Here is a 15,661-nt window from a genome sequence, read left to right on the forward strand (position 1 = left end):
CTGAATGCCAATCGCAATGAGTGCTTGAATGCCTTACATAAACATCACAGCAATGCACTCTGTGCAGTGACACCTTTGAGCGCTGTTTAAATTTGTAATGTCATTCTGACAAAACCCTCTCCTCTCTCTATTGCTTTTAAAATTCACTGAATCCAGCTTTAACAGACCATTATGAATGCATATGAAGTCTGAATAAATAGTTTATTTGGAATCCATACGCTATTGACTTTCAAGTTATACATTTTTCAGTGTTCCATAATGGATGCCATATTACAATAAACTGTAATGGCACTTACAGCACAAATTACAAAGTATTTCTCCTCTGCACTGACTGCACTTTAGGTGCTAAATTTGATTAACTTTGAGCTTTGAAAACCTGCAACCCAATCATCACTGCACAATCTACAATTCTCCAAAGACATTCTCCGATATTACAACCAAAATGTTAAACATCATCTCAAATCCAGTTTTCTTGGAAATAATAAACCCCTCCTTTATTCGGAAACTGCAATGTACTGCCAATAATACAGCAGATTGGTGAACATTATAATGATCTCGTCAGGCAATGTGTAAACATACTATATGGATTAAATATCTTCATAAATGTATGCCTTTCATAACAAGTATTGTACATGTACATTCATTATATACCCCATTTCCTATCTCTTGCTTAAAGTTGGTTACAGTACAAAAGTAAAATATGCTAAATTAACTCCTGAATCTAGATTACCTACTTGAGATGTAATCAGTGTATTGTGAAACAACATAATCAATAATTTAATTAGCTACATTGAGTGCAAATGACATTTTCTCTGTATGTAATTATAACTGGAGGGGATTGCATAGTATATCTATTGCATCATGACACCTTGAGACTTTTCCTGAAAGGTGCCGAATATATAAGTGCAAATAATATTTATTATCACAGCTCATTAACACATTTTTTTATGCTCAAAACCAATATAGGCGTCACAAATACCCCACTTATCTGGAAGAACTGTGTACATCTGTTAGAAATTAAAGGTGACATTATGCACGTCAATAATATTCCCCAAAAACTCAGCCCATCATACATGCAGAGTTGATAAAAATTAGCATCATTATTGGAGGCAGTCAAAAGTGGTTGTCCTATTTACAAAATGTGTCCTGCCAATGTTTTTTTTTAATTAAATTGTGACATCAGGTTCAAGCCAGCCAATGGACTGTGCTCATGAACATGAGAACCTCACCTTGAGCAGCCTCAGGGTCAGGCGAGTCCCCGTCCTCTCCGGCCACCAGGCTGAAGAACTCTTGTAAATTCTCCCCCTCAGCTCGGGCCAGGGACAAGTTACTGAGCTTCAGATTGCCCGGCCCATCGAGCATAATCTGTGGATATCAGTGTCATTGGCAAGTGCCATTTGACAGTTTGATAGACTGCATTATTTTGTCCCAGACACCACGGTGTGTGCTCGTAGCCAAGACGTTTAGTAATACTTTTTTCCGTGTTCAGCTTCTATTACTTACATGTATTCTAAAAAACTATACATAATTCAAAATGCAATTAATGAAATATATAAACATCAAAAGAAAAATGTACAAATTCATTATTTGCATAAATGTATTGTTATGGTCATTATCATAATTTCCTATACACTTCTATATTCAGGAATTCACATTTTGACACAATACCATGCTGTCCTATACAGCTGTAATTCACTTTCTTCCCAATCCAGCCATCATTTTATTGCTTAGTGCCACACTGTTAATAAGCTTTACTATTTAATATATAAAATTGCAATATGGTACAATATGGTATACATCAAGTCAGGACATTTAATTAACGTTTTGTTATTGGAGCTAATGTGGGTGCATTTAGAGTGGAGATGAGTGCTGTCGAGGTCCAGAGCGCATTGTGCAAAGGAGATACTTTGACTTTGTATACTGTATAAAGCCTAATGTAGGAGCTTGCTTTACCTGTTTTATCCAAACTAGCAAATATAAAACCTCTTAAGTATCTAACATAATAAAGTACTGTCACGTACAACAAAATAACGTTTAACCTTTGCTGGGGTGAGGTCACTGAAGATGATGCCAAGCTCATGGATGTGAAGCAGGCCGCTCACAAGGTCAATTCCAAATTCCCGCACGACATCCTCTGGGAGGTGCTTGTCCTGGGCAATCACGGCATCCAAAGAGCCCCCTTCCAAACAGCACACAAAAAGACTAGCCTTCAGACAGCCTATGATCGCACAAGGTTCACATTAAGTAGCACAACAGGTGGTGAAGCACTACTTAGCATTACAGATCTATGCAGAGGATGACAGAAATTTAATGGCAGGACAGGTTAAGCAACTTGGAACGTTGACTTCATGTCACTTAACATAGGGGTTATTTGTAGAACGTACCTTCTGTGACTCTAGACATGCTACATTCACCAAGGAGGGTATGTGGTGTTGCTGTCATGCCAACCGAATGGCGGCGACCGCTGCTGCCGTGTCATGCTGACATGCACTATGTCTTCGGCAACAACCACACAATACCTGTGACCTGTGGTAGCTGGAGCCGGGTGTTTCTCATTGTTACAAATGACGTTGCCAGTGACCACGTGCAGTGGGAGGAGAGGGCTTCTATGTATTAAAGGCAAAGTGGATGAGTAGTACTCCACCCATGTTATATGCAGGTGATGTTCACAAGCTCTCCATCGGGAGTTATTGAGTGCTCGTGAAACAAGCCTTCCACAAGTCTTGGGGTTGGATTCACAACACATGTGAGTCAAGTTTACATTCACTTTGCTGGATTTATTTTTGTTGTATTATATGGAGAATACATTTTAAATGTATTCCTCATTTTAAAGTCACTCTACAAATTCATAATTTAACAGTTTTAACAGCATATTTTGTACTATAAATATTTTCTTAGAGTAGATGTAATTGTTCAAATACAGCCTGCAAAAAAGTTTAATAAAACATAATACTGTAATGTTTAACAAACATAAACCATTGGGTAAAAAGGGATATGTTTCATAATTTAGACCAAAATTGTTTCAATGTATTTCACACAATTATCAGTAGTATCAATCCCCATGAGAGACACGTGCAGAGGTGTTAATCCAGCAATTAATTACGTGATTATATGTATATGTAGTGACATCAGGGATGTCACTGTATGGTGCCGGCCCGGGAGGGTCGTGGCGTGCGATGTTCCTACGTCGCGGACAGCACCGGGTGGGTTGCTGTGTGATGCCGGCTCTAGCACAGCACGGCGTGCGATGCACCGTCATCGGGTGTAATACCAGCCTTAGCCGGGCTTGGTGAGCGCTGGGATAGCGTGGGCACCGCGCATAGTGTGTAGTGCGGGCTCCCACAAGGGGGAGCGGGAGAGTGTCAGGGACAGGGTTGCCCCGGGCCATGGCACTCTAGTTGACCCCGTAGACATGTGATCTGGAGTGTCCACAGAGAGGGTCCCAGGTGGGGGGGCTAGGGGGTGATCACATGTCCGGGGAGAGCTCTCGAGAGGGATCGAGGGAGCTAGAACGCTCGAGAAGACGGGTGGGGCCTGGGTGGAGCCAGCTCCGACCCGGGAGGATATAAGGTGGGTCTCTGAGAGGGACCGGGGTGGCTTCGTTCTACAAGCTGGAAGCTCCACATCCTACAAGGCATCTATAGTATCTACTAACTCTGCAGCAGTATATACTGACTGTAGCGGTATCTACTGACTGTAGTAGGAGCTACTGAATCTATAGTAGTATCTAGTGACTCTATAGTGGTATCTAGTGACTCTATAGTGGTATCTAGTGACTCTACAGTAGTATCTCCTGACTATAGTAGTATCTTTCATTATCAACGTTTTTGGGTTTAGATCGCATTATTTAAAAATGTGTCGTAACCCTCCACCACCCGACACAGCCAATCAGTAAAAACGTGTCACGTTGACAAAAGACATTTTAAATGTATTCAACGTTTTTTGTCAACGTGACACTTTTTTACTGATTGGCCGTGTCGGGTGGTGGAAGGTTACGACACATTTATAAATAACGCGATCTAAACCTAAAAACGTTGATTATGAATAATATTGGTCGCGAAAGCCTACGTGTTAAAATATAGTAGTATCTACTAACTCTATAGTAGTATCTGTCTCTATAGTTGTATCTACTAACGGTACAGTAGTATATACTGACTATAGTAGTATTTGCTAACTCTAAAGTACTATGTACTGACTCTATAGCAGTATATACTAACTCTACAGTAGTATCTACCTACTCTACAGTAGTATCGACCTACTCTATAGTCGTATATACTGACTCTATAATAGTATCTATCGAGTCTATAATAGTATAACTACTAATAGTAATAGTTTTGACCCTTTCAACTGGTATAAAAACTGACACCTTTATACAAGGCATCATGTTTGCAATAACCACAACACAAACAGTCAAAATGCAAACAAAAAGAAACTCTGATAATGGTAATGATATGCACTGTCCTTGAAGTTTATTGGTCCACACCCGAGACAGCTTTCCTTAGAGCCTAGTCTCCATTGGTGTTGGACCAGATGACACCAAAAGGCGTACAACTCAAAAACAGCGCACTATCAGAGTCTTGAGAGCTCGGGGTAAGCATTTACACTATGAGACCTCCTTTACCAGTGGCAAAATATAGTAGTAGGTTTTTACCCTTTAAACTGGTACAAAACTGACACCTTTGTACAAGGCATCATGTTTGCAATAACCACAACACAAGTAGTCAAAATGCAAACAAAAAGAAAACAACTCTGATAATGGTAATGATATGCACTGTCCTTGAAGTTGATTGGTCCACACCCGAGACAGCTTTTCTTAGAGCATAGTCTCCATTGGTGTTGGACCAGATGAGGTCAGGTGTGGGCCAATCAACTTCAAGGACAGTGCATATCATTATCATCATCAGAGTTGTTTCTTTTTGTTTGCATTTTGACTGCTAGTGTTGTGGTTATTGCAAACACGATGCCTTGTATAAAGGTGTCAGTTTTTTGTACCAGTTTAAAGGGTAAAAACCTATTACTATATTTTGCCACTGGTAAAGGAGGTCTCATAGTATAACTACTAACTTAACAGAGTGCCATGGTGAGGCCTAGTCCCGTGCAGAGCCCTGGCCTCGCCTAAATTTCCCAGCCGGCCGAGGTGGCACCTTGGCTGGCTGGTGCTGGCCTGCTACCCCACCCCCCACCATCCCCCTCCCGCTCTACAGTAATAGTATCTAAGGACTATAGTAGTATCTACCGACCCTATAGTATTAAGTTCACACTTTGGGGTGCGAGGGGGGAGAAGAGGACATCACACTGTGAAGAATTTACCTCAATGTTGTGTTATTTTTGCATTTTGAACACGAATGAGAATTTCCTCCCCCGTTCCCACCGATAATGTGTGTTGCTAGGGACAATGACGGGTCAGCGTTTGCTGAGCATGCGCAGATGCGTGATTTGGCGCCGCCCTCAGTGTAGTAATATAACAATAATAAATTGTTAATTCAACTACAGTGATACCTCGGTTCACGAACTTAATTCGTGAACTGACTCTGGTCGTGAACCGAATTGGTCGTGAACCGAGGCACATTTTCCCATAGGGTTCAATGTAAATCCGGTTAATCCATTCTGACCTTTTTTTTTGGTTTTTGAAGCACAAAAATATGAAACAAATTACAATACACATTAGTACTGTACAGTATAGTAATGTATAAAGAGAGAACACTAACCTTGCTTGAGATTACTTCAGTAAGCACTCAAACGGGTGAACTATACAATACAGTAAGTACAGTATTGTACAGTACAGTAGTACAGTACAGTACTGTATGTGCTAAAAAGCACACCAAAAAGCAAAAAGTCACTGAAAGTGTCTTCACAGTACTCACAGTACTTCTTTCTGTGTCTCTTCTTCTCTCCACGATCTTCCTACAGGAAGTCACGACCATGTGACAGCCTGGAAATAGCATTAAAATGGCCGTGGCTCCTGTTCGTGAACCGAAGCGGAGTTCGTGAACCGGAGCATATTTTTATGAACTTTTCTGTTCGTGAACCGAGTTGTTCGTGAACAGAAGCGTTCGTGAACCGAGGTATCACTGTACTTTACATTTTACGGATGGGAAAAACAAATAGCAATGTTTCGTCCGGGGGCTTATTGCATAGTATGTGTGTAGTTTGTTGAAACGTAAACCCAGCAGTTTGTCAGTTTAATGCGTCACAATGTGTGTCCACACAGACAAAAAGTGACTTTTATAAGTAAGATAGTTAGTTCTGTATGATGTCTAACATTTTGGTTCATGTGTTGTGAGCTTCTTCCTTCTGTTCCTGAAGAGCTAAATAGTTGACAGTGCTACATTGCCAAGATTGCGTCACATTTACCGGTTAATTAATATTAAATACTGCAATACTAAATCATCTATGTAGCTTGGGGTAAGGAAACACAGGCACTGCTCAAAGTTTGTATGGTTCACATGGTACCTGTGCAGAGCTCCACCACCAGCCACAAGTGATTGCTGGTCTCGTACCACTCAAGAAACTGCACAATATTCTCATGAATAACTTCATGGGTTAACCTCACCTGTAATCAAGTCAAATAGGCAAGTGTCAATATTATCAAACGAGGCACATTATTGTGTATTATTGTATGTGGCTGGGTGGCACCGACCCAGAATCAGAAAGGTCATGTGATCAGATCCTGATCAGAGGTCAACTCAGCCTATCGTCCTTACGAGGTTTTTATATTTGTACTATTTTGTGGGAAGTCAATAGTGATTGCCCTAAAGAGAAATAGCCCCCACCATATAGACGTTTACCTCTGGCTAAGGGCCACACATAGCTGCTGTCCAAATGCTCATGCAAAAAAAATTGTAATACGAATTTGTTTATGTTAGGAAAATATTTATATTCATAACATATTTTTCTTACAATTCTTGTATTTTATGCAATTACCGGACAAAAAAATATGCTTTTTAGATCAGCCAACAAATCGGCACCAAGATCCTGGAACATACCCTGTTCGTAATTTGTGGGCGTTTGCACTTTTCAACGCACAGGATAGCCACAAAGTTGATCGTTCCTTTCCGGCGCCCCTTGTAGACCACGGTGTGACGGCCTCGGCCAATCTCCTCGTAAAGGACGAAGTTTTCCATTCCACTTTACTGCAATAGAAGAGCCAAGCAAATGGCAGCACAATTAACACACCAGGTTGTTTCAGCACAATTCGCACCTTGAATTGCTTCAGTTTACTTTACAAACAAAATACAGGGTTATTTCAGTACTCCTTTGTTTAAATTAGTCGATGTAGTAAAAAAAGAATTCTGAACCATATCAGCTTTATCACATGTTTGTATTTTATAGTGAAAAACCTATGCCATACAAATTTACCTATTCCAGGACAAACGAATCAGTCCATCATTTCTCCAGGGCCACTAAAGTACGTACCGATGACAATTTAACAGTGGCGGTTTCATTAAATAAAACCCCACGCCATGGGGAATTTACTTTTCATCACTTTCATGGGTGCTGGAGATGAGCCCAGCCGTATTACTTACTTGAATATGGAGCCAATTTGGATATTGAGGACTGTCGTGTAAACAACGTACAGCACTGTACACAAAAGAGTAGTTGACGTAGAGTCCAGTATAGTACACAATATAGGTATGTGAGTAGTGGCATAGTGGTTAGCACAGTGCACTATGAATTCTAGATTTGAAGCTTTCGTGACTGCAAGGATTCATACTCTTAGGTTTTTTCAGTAAAGTCACGTAGGTAAAAATAAATAATCAAATAGAAATAATAATAGTTATTTATAATTCTTATAATGATAGTTAAATAATAAAAATAATAGAATTATTAAAACTATTATAATAGTTATAATTATTATTTTTATTATTTTAATAGAAAACAAATAATAGAAATAATAATAGTTTTTATTTCTTTTTACCTACGTGACTTTACCGAAAAAACCTAAGAGTAGTGCACTATGAACCATTCGACTCAATATAGTATTTAACTATTTATTGTCTTGCGGCTTCCACAATATAGTATTTAATCACGTTGCCAGTCCCACTGTATGACGTGGGACAGTCCATCTACGTGGAAACCGCAAGTCATTGTACAATACAGCGGACACGCTCTTTATAATACCACAGCATTGTATACAGTTAATTAATGTGCACATATAAAGTTCAGTATATAAACCCTAACTAGTAATAGTACAGTACGTACAGTGCAGCAGTGACAACTCCAGAACTGGGTCCACCATGAACCGTGCAAGTGAACTCTGTAAACGGCGACACCGGTGACAATGAGGCACTAGAATGCAGGTCTGGGTGATACAATAACAATCAAGAAGTTAATGAATGTAAAGCTAATCACAAAACGATTCACGATACCAATGAAGAAGAGACTTGCGTTGTGGGGCTTCCAGCGCGTCTCGCTCGGCTGTTGGGCTCGACCATTGCCTGGGTGGAGGGGGGTTTAATACCAACAACGAAACACAACATCATTAAAGTACAATATTCGTTACTCACGCCCATTACAATTACAAATAAAATATAGTATATTTGAAATTGTTACAATTAATCACAAAAACGCGTTTTTGGGTGTTGAGGTTGTTTTAATGTTTGGCTATTAAGACCTCCCCCCCCCCCTACCTCAAATGTAGAATAGACTATTCCTGCAATAACGGTTGCCATGGTATTCTTGGTTCTTTCGGTAAAGTCACTGAGAAGGGAAATAATAAAATAAAATTTTCTTTTATTTTTTAATAAAATATAAAACGTGACTTTACCGAAAGAACCAAGAAGATGAATCCCTGCAGTCACGAAAGCTTTAAATCGAAATTTACCAGTATTGTTGAAATTTTTAAACTTTAATTCTAGATTTGAAGCTTTTTTTTTTAAACTTTGCCACTGGTTTAAAAGCTGTTTTGCTATGTAAAGTGACTGAAGTGCGCTTGCTTGTAAGTGGCAGGGGTTCGTAAGTACACTGTCGTCGAATTGGAAAGTTTATGCTCTGGCTCATGCAGCTTCTGCAGCACCATTCCCACGTACATTACTTCCATAGCTGTCAACCCATACGGTTTACCCGTATTCTTGTAGTATAAGGAAATTTAGTTTTCAAGTCCATTCGGCATACAGCTGTTTCAATACGGACAAATATTTTTTGTCAATTTGTTTGTGTTTCTTCCTTGTGATGGGACTTTGTAGGATGAACGTTGAGATTTATAAGGGCACGGGGTGACCAATACGATCTGAATTGGTCTGTAATAAGGTAGGCACTGATAAGGTGTATGTACTTAAGTGATCAACATTTATCTTTTAATATGTTGCTGCAACTCATTACACATGCCTAAGGGTATTTCTAGAGACAAGTACAAGCATCGTGTAATGCTTATTATGTACGTGTCACAAGACAAAGCATTGGTTATTTTTTTTGTACGTCCAGTATGTGGTACGAAAGCAATGATTCTATTTATTTTATTGACAGCAGGGGGCAGCATACGAGTACCAATGTTTCTCAGGCAGTGTTCTTTTGAAGCGACCATTGAAATCTTTATCAGTACTGTATGCAGTGCATTCTCTTGCAGGTGTTTTGTTCGGACCTTAATAAGTACATGGTTATTGTCGTTTCAAGTTGGATATTAGGGCCACCCTGGCACACATGAGCCTACTCTTGCAAAAAGCGTTGAGGGTTTTAAATGTTCACTTTAGAATTTCAAGGTGACTACTCTTTGGATATTGGACTTTCACAAAATTGATTCAGGGCCTTTGCTTCAAATATATTAAAATGTGTTTAAATTGATTAATTGCAGGCCTTATGGTCTGAAACCAGTACATATTTTCATGCCAACCAAACTCTATTCACATTTAAAGTGGAACAAAGTGTATAATGAATGGGGTATTATTGATGTGAAAGCATGGACCAACCCAGCCCTCAAGGCCAAAAATTATCCATCCCTGTCTGAGCATCAAATGTCTCTCCTATTTCACATGACAGGACATCTCTAGTGGTCTTTGGCACACTATGCTTGCTCGATATATACAGTCATCATTTAGTTTAATGTTAATATAATATTGCAGTATGTTGTGTGAATTGTGAAAGTTGTAGTTACATATTGTATTATTTTTCACGGTAATTTATTTATGAATTCAGTTAAGTGTCTTCCTGTTCACATAACCATGGAGTGGTTTTTATATTGGCAGCTCCTGAGCCAATAGAAGATATTCCACATTTCTAGATCAGGAATTATGCAGTTTCTCCATAGGTCGATCACTTTCGGCTTTTTATGATGGGCAAAGTCAACTCCTGACCAGGAATTGAACCTACAAGACCACCCAGATGCATATTCCCGATATTTACCCGACTCCAATGGATTTAACTTGTATCAACACCAAGTGTATTAGATTTACACAAACCACAAAACAATAGTTGTACAATGTTACTGAAAGTACATTAAATGGCAATTATAAAACCTCTACTGTCCTGTACTGTAACGCTGTACCTGTTCTATACAGCATTTATTCACTTCTGCCACACCTTTCCCCCCGAGGGGCAGTACATTTCTCGTTTGCACATTAAAAGCAAGTCGAAAGTGAGGTGTGTTCTATAGCCTATGTAGGCGTAGGTTCTCTGAACTTAAAATTTTTTTAAATATCAAAAAACCATGTCAACCTTTTAGTATGTCACGTCCTAAAAGCCATAGCCAAAACCCCTTTTGTTGCTTGAAACGTCAATCCAAGAGACCGCCTTTCAAGATACTCAATGGACACACTACTAGAGGGATGTGGCTCCTTCCTCGGCATGGATACAAGTGCTATTTATGGTTTGGAAGACGATAATGATCCAGTTTGGTTGCACTGTGGAAAGTGTTCCAATCAGGTTGCATGTTCAAAACCTGGTTGTGGGTAGACTTCACACAATCACCACACTTATAAGGTCGTCAATTAATTAGAACTGCACAGTACTGTATTTAGTGGGAAGTCAGCAGTGCTCCTCCTATGGAAAGACGATCGGAATGCGGTATTTCCACCACTCAAATTTCGATTTAAAGCTGTATTTCCGACAGACCGTTCTTCACCTGAGGACGGCTGCTTGCGTTGTGGCCGAAACGTCGTGAGAATTATTTTATTATGTTTTATGTTTATTATTTTATTATTTCCCTTCTACGTGACTTTACCGAAAGAACCAAGAAGATTCCACCACTCAGTTCAGTTTCATTTATTTATTTGGTATAGCCCTGTGAGCCATTCGGCTCAGGGTTGCCAATAGAGATGAATACCGCTTCACTCTCATCTGTTCAAGGAAACAAACTTCGATGACATTTGTATTGAATGCTCGCCCGCATCACGAGATGGAAAGCAATACCCCTGCCCGCATGACACCGGCGGTATTGCGCAATCCACAGCTCTCACTGCACGTGTGACGCAAGCCGAGCTCGTGATGTCAGTCGTGTCAATAATTGACTTGGGGCACCACCGGCGGTGCTTGTCCCGTTTTGCGAGATCCGGATCCATCGCACCTATCTTGTTAGCACTCGGCGTGTGTTATAACGCCTGTTTCATTACACTGGATCATTTAATCTGTACTTTTTAAGGTTTTTTTTCTGTGTCGTTTGTTCTGTTTGAACTGTTGCACTGCATGTACTCTCTGTCTTGATTGCATGTTCTGGACTGGCCCGTCTTGCACACATAAGGGGCCGTCCATAAATGACGTCACGCACCTGGGGGGGGGGTCAGACATTTGTGACGATATGTGACGATGGGGGGGAGGGGGTTTGAGAAATGTGACGTCACATCAAAATGCGCAACTTTAAATAAATATAGACAAAACGTTCTTCTTAATTAAATAGACTTTTTAATAAATGTTTTCTCCTACAACATCAGAGTGCAGCGCCACATTAAATACGCACTACAATGACAATAGTTTCAAGATATTTGAAGCATGTTTTATATATTTTGGGGGGGGGGGGCAGAGCTTTGTGACGTCATATTTGAGGGGGTGGGGTCTGACTTTCTATGACGCCGTGTGACGAAGAGGGGGGGGGGGTCAAAAATCATCCAAAATTGCGTGACGTCATTTATGGACGGCCCCTACGTTGTCCTGTCTGTACTGTGAACTATTTCGTTTGTACTGATTTTCTCATTTGTACTCTCTTGTCTAACCCGCACTTATCTTATGACTTGTCTGCACTTATTTGAACCACCATCCTCGTTTGTACTGGTCGCCTTGTCTCTAGTCACTTAGTCGTGCATCGTTCGATTTACTTATTGTATTGCTTCGCCTACAGCAACTCTCTCTGCTCTCCACAAAACCCTAGTCTGCAAATTGCAGACTTCTCACCCACACCGAAAAATGAGACTGCATCAATCAAATCACTGCACTACAATTACCGTACTCCATTGGCTCCCAATACAATCCCAGATCAAAGTCTGCCCCGCGTATCTTCGGCCACACTTGTCTGTACTGCCACGCATGTCAGCACTGCCCTACTTGCCTGTAATTCCCACACGTGTCAGTATCTACTGCCCCCCCCCCCACGTGTCAGTGTGTACTGCCCCCCACGTGCCTCTGTCCGTACTAAAGTGTCCCGTAGTAGTGCCACTCGCTACTTGTACCAATCTCAACCATCTCAAACCCTACTCTTTGGTTCTTTTGGTAAAGTTACGTAGGTATAAAATAAATTAAATCACGTTTCGATTGCAACTAGCCCTCGGCAAGGTAAGGTAAAAGTTAAACGGTAACAAAAACAAGACAAACTTTACCCTACCTTTTACCTTATCACAATACAATCACTCTACCCTACCTTTTACCCTTTAGCAGGTAAGGTAAAAAGCAACGAGCCTACCTTTACCCTACCTTTTACCCTTATCCCATACAAATTACCCGATTACAGGGAAATTACTGGGGTACAACACATGAAAAAGGTTTATAATGATAAATGCTAGCTAGAGCGCTTTATACATATAGAATACTCTCGAATCGGGCGTTGAGGCTGTCGACGACACCGTCCTCCATAACCTCCTCGTCCCAGTCGTCTTGGTCGATGGCGATCTCATCAACAACCTGATCAAGTTCGTTATTGCCATCGTCCTCGGACGAACGACAGGCAATAAGATCCTGCACCGCTCCGGCCCAGTTAGACGGAACCTTCAGGCAGCCGACGCTGACGTCCCGACCTCGCTGCCTGGGGCGAGCACGTTGTGCTTCTTGATGTGGGCTTTCCACCCCGACGCGTTCGTGTGGGTGGAAAACCTCTTGCGGCAGTGCGTGCTGTACATTGGGATCACCCTCCATCCAATCGAGCATGTGCTCCCACGGGAACGCATGCCGCTGACTCTTTCGATTGCTGTTCACAGCAACCCCAAAAATGCCGTTGCTGGTATCATCGTCCTCTAGTACCTCTATCTCAAGAACGTGGACCGTCTCCATCTGGTCCGACATCAATTATCGCAATTTATAATGGAGGCCACGGACTGCGTCATGGAGCTTTTATCGGTAAACAATGTACTGTATTTACCAGGTAATTATTCGCGCTACCTTTACCCTACCGGGTAATTCTTCTGAGCTACCTTTACCCTACCCTTTACCTTACCCCTTGGCATGTCGAAACCTTTACCCTTACCCTTTTACCCGGTAAAAAAGGTAATTTACCTTACCTTGCCGAGGCCTAATTGCAACACAAGCAATCATTATCAGGTGGGAAAACCACAGCAAAAAAAAATCTTGCTGTGGTTTTTCCCACCTGATGATGATTGCTTGTGTTGCAATCGAAACGTGGTGATTTAATTTATTTTATATCTTGTTGTGGGTTTCCCACCTGATGATGATTGCTTGTGTTGCAATCGAAACGTCGTGATTTAATTTCATTTATTTTAAACCCACGTGACTTTACCGAAAGAACCAAAGAGTATGGATTTCGATTTAAAGCGTTCGTGACTGCATGGATTCATATTCTTGGTTCTTTCGGTAAAAAACAAACATAATAAGATAATCTTACTATGTTTAATTTGTATTATTTTATTATTTCCCTTCTACGTGACTTTACCGAAAAAACCAAAGAGTATGGATATCTGCAGTCACGAAAACTTAAAATCTCAAACCCTATTCAGGGCCCAACAATGTCCACACACGGGGCATGCGTAAACCCGAATCGTAAGCGCTCGACTCCACCTAGAGATTTCTAGCGATTCCTAATCGCCTATGCTGGGAGCGCCAGCGTTAGAATCGTCCCTGACTATCGAGAATGTATTACTAATCGAGAATCGATCCACGCCCCCTTTAGCCTGACGGAGTGGATCTCGGTTCTGCTGCACCCGGTTCCGTCGCTGTTGCCGCTGCCGTTGTTTGCTGCTGTTGCCGGCTTACCCCACCACCACCACCCCTCGTCTACTCCACCTCGACTGCTATCCCAGCCCGGAGGCGTCCTCGTCCGTCCGTCGGGGAATGTGACCCGGGGAACGAGGGAGGCAAAGGTCGCGGGGTCAAGGTGAGGACGGGAGGGAGGTGACCCCACTGTTCCAATGAGCCACAGTCATATGAAGCATCGTGTCGACGGATATCGCGAAGGATGTGTTCCGGAGGAGACTGCCGATGAGACATTGAATGTCTACAGAGCGGTAGAGTTGTGCTTGTTTTGAATCAAATGTTTGCTGGGATTACGCACTCCGAGAAGGCGGTGTGGCTTTGGGATGTTAATTTCTGAGTGTTTTTTTGGGTGTGTATGTGTGTGGATTCCTGTACGCTTTGTTTATGTTTGAACGTCGTTCTAAAGTAAATTAAAAAAAAGTTATTTTAGAAGCGAGGTTCTTGAGTCTGAACAGGGGATAAAGGGAGTCGGACAGCACGAATGAATATGGGGGGGATGGTGTTTCATATCCGTATGCACAGAACGAATACATCATGTTTTCATTCTCACATTTACGTATTAACACATGTACATTGTACATTGACAAAAGAGCTGTACATATTCAATCATACGTTAACATGCGTTGGAGTCGGTCATGCGTTTATATATTGTATATACACGCACACACTTAACGCATTAATATATGCACGTATACATGTACACTCTGACATAAATAGCTGTCCATTTACATATTCATACGTAAACTTATACTTTAACACACACGCACACTTAATGTACACCCCCGTGCATAAAGTGTGATTGTGTTAAACCTGTTAATGTTTGCACGCCTTATTTATACCCCTGGTCATACACTGATGTAATTTGCTTGTACAGCCCTTCAGACCATTTTGGCAGTCCACTGCTGGATGAGTACCTCCCCATACTTGACGCCGGTGAAGGCGGGAAGCATAGGCCTTGTGGCATAGTACAGTACAACAACGTATTTGGCTTCACTGCCCTCTGCTGACAACGAAGCCCCACAGCCTACAATACCTGTCATCAGAGTGCTTATCCAGGCTCAAACCTGCTTGTCTTATTAGCTATGACAAATCGTGCATTCAAATTTGCTCATAGTCAAGTTTGAACACTTACACATACTCTAAAATAAGCGCACAACTGTATCTATCTGTGATGAATGCTGCACTTTTTGTCGTTTTCATGCAGGGGGCGCTGCAAACCTACGCGCCCCCTGCATGAACGACGGAGGCGCAGGGACAGACGTTCGATTACGTTGGAATCGATCTGCAGACGGCGGTCTTCTCGCATGGCCAGCAGCTC

At 41.4% G+C, this 15,661-nt stretch overlaps 2 protein-coding genes across 7 annotated transcripts in view; one reads left to right on the plus strand and one right to left on the minus strand.

Annotated features, from left to right (window-relative positions):
• Positions 1–8,432, minus strand: part of ULK4 (unc-51 like kinase 4) — a 71,136-nt gene extending 62,704 nt beyond the window's left edge. For 4 of the 6 annotated variants that reach the window (XM_078596705.1, XM_078596683.1, XM_078596720.1 and 1 more), the window contains exons 1-5: positions 8,370–8,432; positions 6,987–7,133; positions 6,454–6,553; positions 2,040–2,179; positions 1,230–1,365 (exon numbers count right to left, since the gene is read on the minus strand). In XM_078596705.1, the coding sequence (XP_078452831.1) occupies positions 1,230–1,365; positions 2,040–2,179; positions 6,454–6,553; positions 6,987–7,124 (514 nt within the window). In that variant the 5' untranslated portion in view covers positions 7,125–7,133; positions 8,370–8,432. The other 2 variants (XM_078596695.1, XM_078596688.1) reach the window with 2 other exon arrangements.
• Positions 2,643–15,661, plus strand: part of LOC144720214 (trafficking kinesin-binding protein 1-like) — an 88,899-nt gene continuing 75,880 nt past the window's right edge. Inside the window, exons 1-2 of the mRNA XM_078596790.1 lie at positions 2,643–2,746; positions 14,261–14,464. The gene's annotated coding sequence lies outside the window, so the exon portion shown is untranslated. The remainder of the gene's footprint in view (positions 2,747–14,260; positions 14,465–15,661) is intronic.

The sequence above is a fragment of the Lampetra planeri genome, chromosome 1 (genome assembly GCF_965212315.1).
Source record: "Lampetra planeri chromosome 1, kcLamPlan1.2.h2, whole genome shotgun sequence".
Lineage (NCBI taxonomy): Eukaryota > Metazoa > Chordata > Hyperoartia > Petromyzontiformes > Petromyzontidae > Lampetra > Lampetra planeri.